Here is a 16458-nt window from a genome sequence, read left to right on the forward strand (position 1 = left end):
GGGGGGGAGGAGAGAGAGAGAGAGAGTCGGGCAGGTAAGGAAATGATAAAGTTTAGCTACAAAATTGATTGTAACTTTAGGCTACAACTGTACTCAATAAAATAAACATTACTACATATTTTGAAAATCTAACCGTTGAATTACATGTTCTTTATAGTCTTAATACACATGTCAAATTTTGTGTCAATCAGATATTGTTTACTATATGATCTATAAGCTTATATTTTATATATAATTTTAAATTACTAAAACCTTACAATTTATTGTTGACATAGGCACATAGCTATTGATCTTTAATTTTCTAGAAATTTGCAAGTATGAAGGATATAAAAAGAATATGTAATTCAATGGTGGATTTGTCAAAATTTATCTCCAATAAAAAGATATTTAGTAAGGTTGTAACCAAAGATTACAACTAATTTTGTAACTATACTTTCTCCTTAAAGAATAAAAGATATTAGAAACTTTATTAGAAGTTTGACCCAATTGAACTTGTGGGCTCCACATTTTGGAGTTAGAGTTGAGTTTTTGTGATGAAATTTGAATAAAATTTTTTCCCAAATGAATTGTAGAGTGAGTTAAGGTAAAAATAGATGAGTAATATGAGATATGAGTTTAGACTTTTCAGCATAAGAATTGAGTTTGAGTGATGGACTAAACCAAACAGAACCTAAGCCTTCAACCTGTTAGTTTCTCTTTGATAAATTAAATCTTTGCTCTCTCTCTCTCTCTCTCTAGGAATACTCGTTTGTTAATGGGTCACAAAATGGTTGAGCAATTTTCTTACGGGTCATGAGATTTTTTATGAGAGCAGTATGTTTTAATTTTTTTTTTATTAAAATTAATGTCATGTCACCTAAAATTTGCTACATCATTGTTTTGTTAGCTACATAGGCACTGAGAATAACACCATTAATAGAATGACCAATTGAGCTCATTTTTGAAATTTCAAAGACTAATAAACTTGTGGAACCAATTGCACTCACAGGGTAAACTTGATGAACCAATAATGTAGTTTCGCATTGCTATTAATATTTTTTTCAAAGTGACTTTCGAAACAAGTAAAAGCTCTAAGCGCTTTTGTTTTCCTTTTTAAGAGAAATTGTTATGTTAAATGGACTATAGTCTATGGAATATGTATCCCATTCCCTTGGGTTCAAGACAAAATGGGAAAAAAAGGTTGAGCCCAAAAGAAAATGGACTCAAAATTGGCCCACTCCCGGTCCAGACTCCAGAGACACGCTTGCCTTCTCTTAGCCTAGTTAGGTGCCACTTTACTCCTCCCGCTAGTTCCACAAATTTGAAAATTGAACACTCCCAAATTACGAAACTAATTAAAAAAAAGAAGAAGAAGTGGGTTTCATTTTTTTCCCCCCCCTATAATACCGCCCATTTATTTCATTTGAAAGAATTGCCAATTTCTTCGACTCTCTCTCTCTCTCTCACATTGAAGCTGAAGTTGAAGAGCTTCCTGCTCTTTTTCATTTGCCAAATAATTCAAGAACAAACCTAAAAAGTAGAGTCAAAGACAAGCCCAGGTAAGAAGTATCTCATATTATTTCCTTGAAACTCTGTACCTCTCTCTCTTTGATCTGATTCTCATGCTAACTTCTTTTAACGCGTTTGTTTCTTTCAGTTCAAAGCATTATTAATATTAATATCAATAATAATAATATTATTAATATTATTATATCAACGATGCCTGAATCGAGAGATAGATTGGTGAGGCCTGTCGACTACGCTGCCATTTTCGCTCGCCGCAGAACTCCCAGTACCGGAATTCTTATTGACGATCCAGAAGTGGGTCGGAACTTGTTCGGATCCCCGGCCCCGGGCCCGGCAACACCTGGACGAAGGGGAGGCTTTGGAACTCCAAGAAATGTGCGTGGCCGGAATCTGTACGGAAGTGCCACTGCGCAGCGGAGTTCGGGTCGGGGCAGAGTGTTACCTTCTTGGTACCCACGAACCCCTCTTCAAGATATCACTGCGGTTGTGAGGGTAATTTTTGATTCTCTGGCCTCTGCTCTTCAATTTTCATGTAGTATTGATTAGTTGTACTAAAGGCCAGGGGCTTTCTCTCTCATTTTCTTTAATTTTGCTTTGGTCCCAAGAATTTGAGTTCAACTGAATTTAGTGCTTTAATTAATAACATAATAATACCCTTCTTAAATTCTTTATTTGATTATTATATGTTCTTTAAAATACGACGTTTCCTTATTTGACATTCATATGTTTGTTAGGTTCTAATCTTGATTGCTAGTGTTCTTTTGACTCTGTACACGTTTCTCATAAACAAACATTTGGTATTTTGAAGTTTAATTGACATGGGTCGGTCTTGCTATTTTTGTCTCTTTTTCTAATTTTTTAATTTGCTATGTGAATGATTCATCTTTTCCCCTGGAACCGTAATTCAAGTGATCATGAAAATCCAAGCTTTTAGCTGAGTATGAATGTTTCACATCTATGCCCCCATTAACAAGTAATTTCTGGAGGCTTCTAATTCTAAAAGTCACTGCCATTTGCATCCTAGTGATAATTGGATTTGGGGGAACAAACAAGATCAAAAGTGAAGTGGTTGAGGTTGAGGTTGAGGAGTCTTTTTAGTAGCAAAAGCTGATGCCTATAGATCATTGCATTGCACCACTAGGGCTAAGGTCTTTTCTTTCCCAATAAGCATACTTCTTTGCTCTTCACCATTATGAGAACACCTGGAAGTTGCATCAATTAAATTTGTTGAAGAGCCATCTTGATGATTAGAATAACAGCTATAGTTATGTTGCCAACAAGCCAACTGAATCAACCATTTAGAAATGGGATACCTCTTCTAAACCGTTTCCTCTCCATCTTCCTGGGTTAGTCTTGGTTAACTCAGCTGCAGTATTTGTTATAATATCTTGTTGCAAACACTTCAATGCTATCAAAATGGAACTAAGCTGGTAGGATGCATTGTGCAGAACTGAAAAGGGATTGGGTTGTATGTGGTCAAACATTTTTTTTTTCCTTTTCTGTTGCTCCAAATTGATCATAGGGTGCTGATCAAATGTGCTAACGGGATACTATATTCCAAAGGCACGGATTGTGTCTTTGCAATCCAATGCCAAATCCAGTCCTTTAAAGATGGATAAGGTATGTGGTCTACTCTTATTGTAAGTGAGAATACAGCCAAAATGTTCTACAGTCACATTGTAATAATAGATGGTACATGGTTGCTGTTTCTTTTTCACAGAAACACAAAGGCTGTTCAATTTGTGTGCCTCTGACTCAGTTGCTGCTTAATTGGGAGTGCATTCTTCAATCACAGACAAAACATTTGTAGGATATCTTAAGCTTCTAACGGAGTGACCAAGATAAAATTGAATGCTGTCCTAGCTGTATGTGTATTGTTGAGTGAAGTGTTGATTGTTGCTTGTAGTAAAGACTAAGAATTCTTCTCTTTGTCCATGAGGCCAAACCAACTTGTTGATGTAGTAGCACTGGAGAGGGTGAGATTTAGAGCTCGTTTGGATTACATGGAAACTGAGTGAAATCACTCAGTTTCCATCATCCATCATCCATCATCCAAATTTTGTGGGACCCACTAAAAAATTGTGTTTGTCTTGATTTCCTAATGTGGTTTCCATCACTCAAAACTCAAAAAATTTGAGTGAAGTGATGGAAACTGAAAATAGGTTTGTGGTGTTTTCAATGGAATGAGTTACAGGGGCAAAGTTGTAAAAAAAAAATTTGGTGAGACCCATTCTCCTGAGTTGTCTCTATCGAGTCAGACCCACTCCACCAACTTCTTTTTTTTCTTTTTTTTTTTTTCTCTCTCTTCTTCTTCTTTCTTTCTTCACATCTCTTTCTCTGAACTGGTGCTTCTTTCTTTTTTCGTGAACTTGAACATAACACACTTAACTCAAATCTAAAGTCAATTGCACATATAGTATACAAAATTTACATAAAGTCAATTGCACATATAGTATACAAAATTTACATGGGTAATGATGTCTCAAACCTAGAAACCTATGAAGCACGGGTGCGGGTGCAGGTGCGGGTGCAGGATTCGGCAATTTTTGAAAAAAGTGAGTGCGGGTGCGGGTGCGGCGGGACTCGGCAATTAAAAAATTATTAAAATTATTTTTATTTATATTTTCTATATATTTTTACTATTAAAATATTCTTAAAAAACATATTATTATGCCTTGATTCACAAAACAAAGAAAGAAGAAAGCAAGAAACACAAAAGAAAACACAAAACTAAAAAGAAAACACAAAAGAAGCAACAAATATTCAAAATAAAATTGAGGAAGGATAGATTTAGCGTTTTTGGGTCTCATTCACAGCCTATTTCGGCTGTTCCGGCATGATTCGAGGCCAATTTCGGCCTGTTTCGGGCTTGTTTCGACTGTTTCGGCCGTTTCGGTCGCCGGCCGATACTACCCGATACGGCCCGATTCTGGCTGAATCGGCCCGAATCGGCACGATTCGGCGCCGAGTCAACGCTGTTCAGGCCGCGTCGGCGCGAGTCGGCTGAAAAAAAGAAGAAACCACGTGGCAGACGCGGCCTGACGCGGCACCGACGTGCGAGCAGCGGCGTCCCTCGCCACGTCGCGCCGCGTCGGACGCGGGTGCGGCACCTCCGGCGCCGCGTCCGTGCATCCTAGCTAGAAACACAAACCCATAAACACATGGGTATCGATCAAACACAGACCCATAACCATGTTCATCATAAATCTATCCAAAAACACAAACCCACAACCATGTTCATCATAAATCTACCCAGAAACACATCCGTACCGATTAAACATAGAAACATAGACCCTTAAACATAAACCGACAAATTAAACACAAACCCACAACCAATGTCATCATAAATCTACTTAGAAACACGTCGGTACCGATCAAACACAGAAACACAGACCCATAAACATAAACCCACAAATTAAACACAAACCCACAACCATGTTCATCGTAAATCTACCTAGAAACACATCGGTACCGATCAAACACAAAAACACAGACCCATAAACATAAACCCACAAATTAAATACAAACACAAACGCTTAAGTCTACAAAAATTTCCCCCCATCACAAACAAAACCCAGAAGTAAGAAATCTACCAAACCCTTAAACGAGAGAAAGCGTGAGGCTGCCGGTCTAGGGAGAGAGAAAGACTGAAAACAGATCTTCAGTTCTTGTGGGTTGTTGCGGGTTTGTTTGCTATTTGTAGCCAATGGGTTTGATTGCTGTGGTGAGGAGAACTTAAGGAAAAATCAAGCTTTTTTCTCATTTCTTTGTTCCTTCTAATTTGAGGAATGTGGGAGAGAGAAGTGGTGGATTCAATGAGTGAAAGAGAGGAGAGGGGCGGAGAAGAGGGGGTGAAATTTTTAGGTCTTAGGGGAGAGTAAAGGTAGAGAAGTGAAGAGAGGAAAAAAGAAAAAGAAGAGGAGAGAGAACTTACGCGGGTAGGCAACTATTCGTCTGACCTAGTACAGTAAATGGGTCCCACCGTTATTGCAAAATTTTTTGGATAATTTTGTATCTATTGTAACAAGAAATGAAACCAAACATGTTTTAGTTTGAGTGAGTGAAAAAATGAAGTTAGAGAAATGAGTTATGAGAATTGAGTTTGAGTAATGAGATTTGAATTATGAGTTATAAGTTATGGATGAGCCTCAATCCAAGCGGGCCCTTTATATCTGTAATGCTCTATGATTGTTATAGATTTGTAATATCTTGAAAGGCTGTTTGTGCCTTTATTTTGTTGGGATGTTCAAAATTTTATTTTACATAATCTAGATTGTTATGTTATGATGATTCTTGAGGTTCAATGGTTTGCATTTATGCTGATTTTAAGTGGGTTGCATTTTGCTTGTGTTAGGCAATTGAAAGGAGAAGAGCTCTACTGGGAGATGCCGAAGGGCTACAAATTGAGAGTCCTATACCTGAGGGCCAAAGGGTTCTTGACCCTTCTGTGACATTGTCTGGTGCTCAACTCAAGCACGATATCTCTATGATCTCTCCAAATCTAGCTGTTGGTGTCAAGCCTCGTACACCTGCTGTTGGTAAAGTGCCAAAGATTCTGCTCGGAATCACTAATCAGAATGCTGGAGAATCAGAGTTTCTCACACCTCAGAAGAAACTCTTGAACTCGATTGACACTGTTGAGAAAGTGGTGATGGAGGAACTGCAGAAGCTAAAGAGAACCCCAAGTGCTAAGAAGGCAGAGAGAGAAAAGAGAATTCGTACTTTGATGTCTATGCGTTGATTCATTTCAACTTCCCAGCAGTTAAAAGTATGAATTCTTTTTTTCCTCCCACCTTGGAGCAGCCAAAACAGAGAGAACAGGAGCACTTGTATTTGAAAGACAGAAGGGACAAGAAACCTGTGCTGTGAAACTGATCATCATCTGATGATAATAGGACTACTCGAATTATCATCTGATGATATTAGGACTCCTCAATTAGATTTAGTACATATATCCTCATATCTTCTCTACTTTTTTGCATTTGACATCTTGCTGAAGGTCTTATCATAGGATTGGTAGGCAGTTTTGCTTCAGTTCTTTGCCGAAAGTCTTGGTGTAGGACCAGTAGGCACTAGGCATGTTAGTGTCATGTTACCATCATTCTTTGATGGTTAGGTGTAGAGAGGCCATATCTCAGTTCTTGTCGCGTTATTTTAGAAAGGCCTGTGTTGATGTACCATTACTTTTTGAGTATGATAGGGAAGCAGGGTTCACCAAAGTGATTTTTGTTCCATAATCAACTCTGTTTATTAAGCTTTTTGCAGAAAGTCCAGATTTAACAGGTTTTGTTGTTTGCTAAATTTTCAGAATTACAAATTTATATTCAGGAGTATTAGATTTGATGGTCCTTTTTTACTTCAACCTATAACTTCACCTCTTATCACAGCAACTTTAAATGAAAACAGGCATTTATAATATGTTAACATTTTAATGAACGAAAGTACACTAGGTCTTTCAACCAGCTCTTAATGGATCAATTTCTGGATTTACCATTTAAAAAGTCATTACTCTCTAGTCTCTACCATAAACAATTAAAAGATCAGCATACTTTACACGGGATCAGATGAAATTGGTTAGTCATTTAGTATGGTATGAAAAGGTGAATGAAACCTTGACAATATAAGTCAATGCTTATAAAGCATACATTTATAATATATTAACATTTTGATGAACGAAGTACATACGTTTTTCAACCAACTCTTAATAGATCAATTTTTGGATTTGCCATTTAAAAAGTCATTACTCTCTAGTCTCTACCATAAACAATTAAAAGATGAGCACGCTTTACATGAGATCAGATGAAATTGTAAAGTATGGTTTGAAAAGGCGAAGGAAATTAACCTTGACAACAGAAGTCAAGGCTTATTAAATATTTTGTATAGCAATAACTTTCAGGTTTATATCAATAATAATGTTGTGTATGAATCTATTATTACATTACCAGTACCTACTATATACGACTCTATTATTACATTACCAGTACCTACTATATATTACTCAATGAAAACTTAAAAAATATATATGATTAGGTTCCCTCTATAATTGTTCTAAAGAAATTCTTATTCAGAAGGAAGCAACAATTACGATTCTAAAAATATAGTAAATGATAGTAGTTAAAATGTTGTTTGACAACTTAATTTGCTATTTTATCATTTCTTTTATTGGTTAAATTGAATGTCTTAAATCTTTATTCAACTCTCGTGATACAAGGTGAAAGCACTACATCTATCATAGGCAATACTTGAATCATTGAAAGTTTACGTTTGGTACTACTTAAATTGCAGAAATTGAGAGAATGCTTTACATGTTTTAAAATCTGATTATGACAATTGACTATTTGAGGATACTCAGTGAAATGATCAATCTCAGTAGGTTTATGCAGCGAAGGGCCTCATTTGACATCCATAAAGTAAATCACAAACACACTTGATGAGCTTGTTTGAGACATTATAATTATAGTAAAATGTAGGTTAAGGGTAATTTTGCTTGATGAGATTGTTTGAGACATTATTATTATTATTATTAAAGTGTCTTGCACATGACCCGTGAACACCTTTTTTTTTTGCTGCCACATTGCTGCATATTAGTATGCTTAAAACCTTTCCCATTTTAGTATATCTTAACAGGGTCTGCTCAAGAGTGAAATAAGAATTCAATCTTCAAATAACTGTTAACATTACATTAGCTGCCAAAAAACCATAATTCATAACTCAAACCAGGTTTCAAGATGGAAGCGTGAGTTTGGATATCAGCAGAGCAAGCGTTTTGCGAGTTGCGTCTCTGCCAGTGAGTCTCGTGCACTGTTCACAAGACCCACAAATTTCTTTTTTCAGCAAAATTTTCATTAAAATTAAGTCCCACAGAAATATTCACATTTAAAAATTATTTTACTACAATATTTTTGGTAATAAGCAATATCTAAACAAACGCTAAGTGTGCGTTTGACTCCAAATTAAAAAGTCAACTTATTTTACTATTTAGTTTATTTTTGTTACTATTCATAAGCCTCACTACACTATTTGATACTATTCATTAGTCCCTAGTAGCATTTCAACTAACTTTTACTTTTATCTACCATACTTTCAACAAAAAGTTTTTTATTTTAACAAAGTAGATAAATGCCAATCAGTCCCTAAATGTATGGGCTCTCTGCTCATTTTTCAATAAACAAGCAAACCATTCAGACAAAATAAACAATCAGTCATTAAATAAGATTGTGTTCGATTCTGCCATGTCGGGTTCAACATAATTATTGAAAAGCACAACTAATACTAGAGGTCCAATTCAAAGCAAGCGAACAACCTAAATTAACCAGAATCTGAGACCTTCCCAACCAACATTTTGCCAGTTGAGATCATCACAGCTTATTGTTGTACCAGAAGACACCCTTGCTCTGGCCAGATTCATCAGGTTCAACATAAACACACTCCTTTGCCTCCCTCCATGTTGCCTTGTAAACTGGTGTCCCATCGAATTGATAATACTCTCCCAAAATTGGCTTAATTGCCTTTGTAGCTTCCATTGCATTATAATGTGGCATTGTTGAGAACAAATGGTGTGCCACATGAGTATCTGTGATGTTATGGAAAACCTTGTTCAAAATTCCATAATCTCGATCAACAGTGGCCAAAGCTCCTCTCAACCAGTCCCACTCAGAAGAATCATAATGAGGTAATGAAGGGTGAGTGTGCTGCAAAAATGTGATCAACACCAAAAATCCATTTACAACCAACAGCGGTCCTCCATAGGTACATAATACCCAAGCAAGTCCTTTTGCCATGGCAAGCTGGTAAAGCCCATAAAAGACAGCAATAATACCAGCATCGGAAATGAATATTTGGAGCCGTTGACGATCTGAGTAGATGGGACCATAAGGGTCATAGTGGCTTGCAAACCGATCATAGGGCCTGCCCGAAACGTTGAATGCGAGGTAAAGAGGCCAGCCTAGAGTAAGCGTGATGAAAAGTGTGATGAGTCGGCCTGGTGGATTGTTAAGGTATTTGGAGTACCATGGGATACTGGATTTTTGCTTGGGGACAAAGACTTCATCCTTCTCAATGGAACCTGTATTAGAATGGTGGCGGCCATGGCTATACTTCCAGGAGAAGTAAGGGACAAGAAGACAGGAGTGGAGGATTAGACCCACGGTGTCATCAAGCCATTGGTAGTCACTAAACGCATGGTGGCCACACTCATGGGCTATGACCCAAACACCAGTTAGGACACAACCTTGGACAAACCCATAAAGTAACCAAGCCAGGGAAGAGAGAGGTTTAGGAAGGTGATGGAAGTAATTGGTAGCAATGTAAAAGAAGACAAAGGCTATAGCGAGGTCATAAACAACATAGGAGAAAGAGCGGAGAACAGAACGCTGGAAACAATGAGGAGGGATGGCTTTCTTGATCTGGCCAAGGGTAAATGGGGGTTTTGAGTGTGGAACTCGCTTCAGACTTTCAGCTTCAGATTTCTTGCGAGTGGGGGGCACTGCCATTCGGCCACCTGCACCCATTGTTCTTCAACCTGTGAAAAGGAGAGAAAAAGTGAGCATCTTGTGATTATTTTAGACTGTATTTCTAAGACAAATCAAGAAAGTAAACCAGCTTCCAATAAGCTATATTTAAGTTCAATTAGAAATTATATAGCACAGTGATCTCAATGCAAAATTTAGTTATTTAAAATAGCTTCTGCAATGCTTTTATGGTAAATAAAACCAACTCAACTCACAGAAAAGATAACATCAGGGCAACTTGCTTCCTAAAGTACCAATTGAATCAAATACATGTCCATATCCTGTCTAAAACCTACTCAACTTCCACAAGCAGTTGGATTCACATTATAGCAAGACGTAGCACCTCAATATCCCTAGTAATAAAGCGCTCCTATGGTAATAATACAGTTGAACTAACGCCCCCTTTGAATAGACTAATATTATGATACTCCAATAATAATTAGAAGACAATTTTATTAAGAGAGAATTTAGCTATCAATATATTGGCACAATTAAGATGATGGTTACATGGAAGCAAACTAGCAAACGATTCAGTTCACCAACAATAGGGCCATTAATACAAATGACTAATGGATCAATGGGATCCAGGAAGTCTGGCAGTGGAAAAAGATAAGTACCCAACTGACTTCAGTATACATTGGGTTCCTAGAAGCTAGGATGGCATAAGCATAATGGAAGCTTCAAAGTGAATAATAAATAAGGAACAAAAAAGTTAAAATGATTGAACAAGGGAGACAGGCCAACATTTTCAAGTGCAATTCCAGAGTGCGAAATTTGAGTTTCTATAACTGATCTTCTCATTGACATGTTCCAGTTCCTTTCATGTTATGCGTGTAATGTATTAAATTTCAAAATGGATAAATGATGCAAGTGCATTGACATTCATATGTTCATACAACTTACAAGCACTCCACAGCCAAATCTATTACAAAATTCTAGCAGCAAGGTCTGTAAAGAAAGAGGGAAAGGAAAAACAAATAGAAGGCCTCCTTCACCTACAGTAAAAGATGGTAATAGTACGAAAAAGTAATGAAGTGCTTTATGGACATTTTTCATGGAAAAGAAAAGCACAATGAAAAGTAGAAACGATAATACTGGAGAGTCGATGCCACAACCGCAAAAAGAAAGGTAAATTATTAAAGGGGTCCAAACTCCAAAACCAAAATATGGCGCACTGAAATATCCATAGGGATCACTTTGCCACTAAAACAAGTGATTCACACCAGTCAAGGAATATGACAAAGTTCTCTATCATTAGCCAATGCCGGTACCACGCGGAAAAGGTATACGTTATTTTTGTGCACGCCGTATATGTCATCTTAAAGCAACAACTACGAAGTTTACCAAGATGTCCATTAGCAAATTGTTTATTCTTTATAGGACAAAACATATAGTTTGAGAACCGTAAGTTATAGATAATTTAAATAAAAAAAAAAAAACCAGCTTTTTGATCAGTTGACAAAAAATTCTAGTGACCCAATAGAATTTAAGAAGTTTTAAAAGAGAACCGATAAATAAGAAAAAACCCATGTCCTACCTCTAATTAGGTAGCCTCTTTACTCAATTAAAAAATACACCAAAACATCAAGACCCTCGTAGAGTGACACCTCCAATTTTGATTAGTACAACATGCATGCGCAAATAATAGACTCAGGCAAAGCCTAGCAAGCTATTTGGACTTCTGGATTTGGGTATAGAACAAGTCCTCGTTTGATAATTATTCTAACGAGTACTAATTCTAAGTTGGCGTAACAAAGTTCAAATTGACCAAGATAATAGAACTACAGTATTCAACAATAATATTTGGAAAAAAAAAAAAAAGTTTAGAATTTAGAGGCGTCAAACTTGACCATGCTGGGCCTACCAGCAATGGAATCAGTCACACACACTACAGTACACATGCCAAACACCAAAGGCAAGCCCTGAAATATTGAAATTCAATAGAGTCGGTTAATTGGAAAATTATAGAAAATAGGGTAGCCCTCACTCTTTTTGACTAATTAATAAATAATAATAATAATAGTGTACCAGATCCAATCTAAGCATAAAATAGGGACCAGCCATGGCTGCAACACCTAAATTTCCACATTTACTTCTTTTGTCTCCTTTTTCTTGGGTTACAGCTAAGATTCTATAATCTTCCAAACACCACACTACACAAACGAACAGAGCTTTTAAATGAGCCTGAAACTGAACCAACCAACAACTCTGAGTTTCTGACTAACACAGTTGTTACTTTAAACAAGTTTTTTTTTATTTTTTTTTTATATACATATTTCACTCTACTAAATTTGAAATTACCAGAAACAGTCAATTACACTAGTGTAGATCGTCTCAGGGCCTGCACACAAAGAATCATATTTCGGAATATTCCTCATAAACGTTAAATCCCAATTTATAAAGTGGTAACCGGCAAACCTTTCCAATATTTTAATAAAATTTCTCCAGACTTTCTCACAGCTCCCAACCTTATAATAGACGGATTATCTCCAAATTATCTAATACGTTTTTTAAAAAATAAAAAATTGAGATCCTAATCTAAATGCTTTCTTCTGGAGATTTAAATCTGACAAAGGCTTGTGCTCTCCTTCACAAAAAATTGTACCATCGTGCCAAAGGGTAAGCTGGTCAAATTAACTAATACTAACTTTCAAAGAAAATTTTCAAACATTTATCAGGTGCAATAAAGGATAGATCAAACGCATTATTTTTCTTGATAAACTTCATTTGGCAGGACAGTCACTTTATAATATAAAAAGGTACAGACATGGAGTAACTGGAAAATAACTCAAAAAGCGAATGAATGTTATTATTCATTTTTAAATATTTAAAAACCATAAATCCCCATTACTTAATGATAATTAACCATAGATAGATTAAAAACAGTGAGATTTTGAAGTTGCCAGAGGCAGAGGATCCAAAGCTTAAAAAAAAGACAAAACGAAACAAAATAAACATTAAAATTAAAATTAAAAGTAAAAGTAAAATAAATACTATAACAGACAGACATGAAAGTGTGTGGCGTTGGCTGGAAATCACGTGAACTGTACATGTACAGTCATACAAAGTACAGAAGATACGACAAGATACTTAAAAACTACGATGCTTAGAGTTAGATCCAATCTATAAAAATAAAAAACTTCACAGCATCGAAAGATATATTTAAAAATAAATTCAAAATCTTTTAAATTTTGTTAATGCATGCATTCTCTGATTGAAGGCAAAGATCTCAACCGAACAAAAATAAAACATCTAGTCCTAGATCTACATTAGATTCATTCAATAGCAAGACGCAAAATGCGAGTACAAAAATCGATCTTTCACAAAACCAAAACCAAAACCAAAACCAAAACCAAAGGTGAGAAATTGATTATAGTATTTTTTTTTTTTTTTAAAGCAAAAAGCAAAAAGGAATGATTACCTTACCTTAGAGAATAGAGAAGCTCTTCTCTATAAAAATCTCTCCAACTCTGCTCTTTCTCCAACCTCTCTCTCTAAAATGGAGACTTGAAAGTTGAAACAACAGAGGCAGCCTCACCCTTCTCTTTTCCCAAGTCTGATATTTATTAAGCTTTCTTTCCCTCTCTCTTTCCATTCCAGTGGGGTCCACCAAAGTTCAACATGTAATGTAAGTTGGAAAATCCTGGATTCAGATCCGGTGCAATCGGTATAGGGTGGCACCTAATGCAATTGTAATCAATGGTTAAGATTAAAAATTGAAAAAATAGTTTTCAATCTCAATCATTAAATAAAATATATTAAAAAAAGCTAAAATTAAAAAAGAAAACAATGTAAAAAAATTGGTGACAGAAAGTAGGTGAATTACAAATCTCAATCCGAAAATCCTCCCTAGTCCCTCCCTCAGGTTTTTAGTTTCTTTTCGATTTCTAAGCATATTCTGCTTACGTGGCATGCAGTAACTGGGTTTGATTGGTTGTCTTCTTGACCAAATTTTTTAAAATGCGTGGCCTTCGGCTGCTTTTAACTGATTCTGATTTCGCTCAATATCCGCCGTCTGATTCACGGTTAACAGATCTTTATGGCTGTGATTTTTCTTTGGGGTTTGTACAAATATCTGAGGACTGAGCCTGTGTCACATCACGCGTTTGAGAGATTGCAATTTGCAAAAGCACGCGTCCATGTAGAAGTGGGTTACTTAAGAAAGAAAGAAATATCTGAATTCAAATAAAAAATACTAATTAAAAGACGCTTTACCGACCAAACCAAATGACAAAAATATCATTATGAGTTCATGAATCATATGCCCTGCCGGCTTTCATTATTCTGCCATTTTTGTTTTCTCTTTTTTGTTTTTGTTATTGCTTTTGCAAAAGATGATCCATCATAAACTGAGGTGTATACCATAAAATTACCTTATTCTAATATAAAACTGACCCCAGCCCGCCTCTCTATGTTATATTTTTTTAGATAATGTCAATCTATATTATTCTCTATTTAAATACAGATTGTTTCTTTTTATAAATGAATTGAATGACACACACTCTCTCTCTCTCTCTCTCTCTCTATATATATATATATATATATATATATATATATACATGGTTTTAAAAACCGAACCGGGAATAAAACCGTTTTTTTCAAAATTTTCGGTTTTTGACCGGTTATTGAGACATATAACCGGACCGGACTGCACCGATTTTTCCGGTTGAACCGGTCGGACCGGCCGGTCCGGTCCGGTTTTTAAAACATAGTATATATATATAAAGTTGCATGAGCATGACACTTCACCGTTTGTAATAATAATAACTAGCATTTCTATTTTTTGGGTATATTTTAATAATTTATAAGAAAAAAAAAAAAAACACAGTATGATGTTAAAGAAGAGAAATAAGTACCAAACAAATAGAAATTGTCATGTAGCAAGACAACCAAATACATATTGGTTGTTGGTGAGGAAATTGATGAAGCAGGAGGAGCCAATGGCTTGAAATATCATCACGGCTACGATGTGCCCTTCTTGATCTGGTGAAGCATGATATGAAGAGCACGGCTATGAAAGTAACATGTCATTATCACAAATACACATTTGAGGGACATTTAATGCTATGTTATACTTTTGAGAATCTACCATTGAAAAATTTTCTTCAAGTTATCAAGAAACTCTCAAATGCGACTTTGCCTTATCTATAGCCATTATTTTTTTAAAAGAAGAAGAAGATGATGAAGGAGGAGGAGGAGAAGTATAACTTGAAACTAAAAAAAAAATTCCGGATAAGTAGTTCTTTAGAAGAAGTTAAAGAGCAGTTTAAATTATTAAATTTGAGAGTAAAACAATTTGTTAGGAGTAAAACATGGGGGAGTGGAATTCAAGTAGTTTGTTAGGAGTGAAATGTGGGAATGAAATTCAAACATGGTAGGTTTTTTAAAAAAAAATAAATTAAATGTCTCTTAAATATATGTAGTTCAAATTACTTTTATAGACTAAATTATTTATTGTTTAGAGTAGTGCTTAATATATTTAGGGGTAAGGTAAGTACGTGGGGCGTTTTTTAAGCTATTGAGAAGAAGTAGGAATTTATATCTAGTAAGACATTTCAAGGTAGAAGTAGGAATTTAAATCAACGTAAAAGTAGGAGTTTATTATTTCAACGCAAATGTAGGAATTTATTATTTTTATCAATTTACTATTTTAATCCCATTTTTAAGTTTGAGGTAGGGGTATTTTTGACAATAAAAAAAGTAATAACTAACTTTCTTTTGCCAATTTACTATTTTAATCCCATTTTTAAATTTTTGGTTAATTAATTTAGGGGTATTTTTGACAGGAAAAAAAGCAATAACTAACTTTCTGAATCCTTTTAATATATACAGACGCAGATGTAGGAATTTATTATTTTTGTCAATTTACTATTTTAACCCCATTTTTAAGTTTTAGGTAGGGGCATTTTTTATAGTAAAAAAGCAATAACTAACTTTCTTTTGCCAATTTACTATTTAAACCCTATTTTTAAGTTGTTGGTTAATTAATTTAGGGGCATTTTTGGCAGGAAAAAAAAGCAATAACTAACTTTCTGAATCCTCTTAATATATACAGATATATACAGATGATGATAATAATAATAATAATAATAATAATAACTAGCCTCATTATACATGCAATGCGGCTCTTTTTTTTTATTTTGGAGTTTAGACTCTTTTGGATATACACCACAATAAGTTTTTTTAAGACTTTCTCCCCTCTCTCCGTGTGTGTGTGTTAAAAATATTTAATATTCTAAAAAAAAAGAGTTTAATATAATTTTTCAATTTGAATTTATCTAATTATTAATGAGGTTATACCAAAAGGAATTTTTAAGAAACTAAAATTTAGAATTTGAAATGGAGTAAACTGCTGAATTTAGTGTGTGCTAGTTTTTAGGAAAAAAATGTATCGCTAGTTTTTAAGAAAGAATGTATCAAACATGTGTGAGACATATTTACA

General features: G+C 35.2%; 2 protein-coding genes across 3 annotated transcripts; one reads left to right on the forward strand and one right to left on the reverse strand.

Moving 5' to 3' along the window:
- Positions 1-1327: 1327 nt before the first annotated feature.
- LOC142610104 (protein POLYCHOME-like) lies at positions 1328-6774 on the forward strand. Its single transcript, XM_075781819.1, has 3 exons — positions 1328-1538; positions 1637-1998; positions 5861-6774. Exons 2-3 carry the CDS (start codon positions 1699-1701, stop codon positions 6245-6247), a joined length of 687 nt encoding a protein of 228 aa, XP_075637934.1. The 5' UTR covers positions 1328-1538; positions 1637-1698; the 3' UTR covers positions 6248-6774.
- A 1912-nt stretch (positions 6775-8686) lies between these two features.
- On the reverse strand, positions 8687-13947 carry LOC142610103 (delta(12)-fatty-acid desaturase FAD2). Of its 2 annotated transcripts, none has more exons than XM_075781817.1 (3): positions 13843-13947; positions 13443-13697; positions 8687-10027 (listed from the first exon to the last, which is right to left on the reverse strand). In XM_075781817.1, exon 3 carries the CDS (start codon positions 10014-10016, stop codon positions 8865-8867), a length of 1152 nt encoding a protein of 383 aa, XP_075637932.1. In that variant the 5' UTR covers positions 10017-10027; positions 13443-13697; positions 13843-13947; the 3' UTR covers positions 8687-8864. The 2 variants fall into 2 exon arrangements, with proteins under 2 accessions (XP_075637932.1, XP_075637933.1); XM_075781818.1 differs by having other exon boundaries at positions 13438-13697; positions 13843-13885.
- Positions 13948-16458: the final 2511 nt, after the last annotated feature.

The sequence above is a fragment of the Castanea sativa genome, chromosome 9, assembly GCF_040712315.1.
Source record: "Castanea sativa cultivar Marrone di Chiusa Pesio chromosome 9, ASM4071231v1".
Taxonomy (NCBI): Eukaryota; Viridiplantae; Streptophyta; class Magnoliopsida; order Fagales; family Fagaceae; genus Castanea; species Castanea sativa.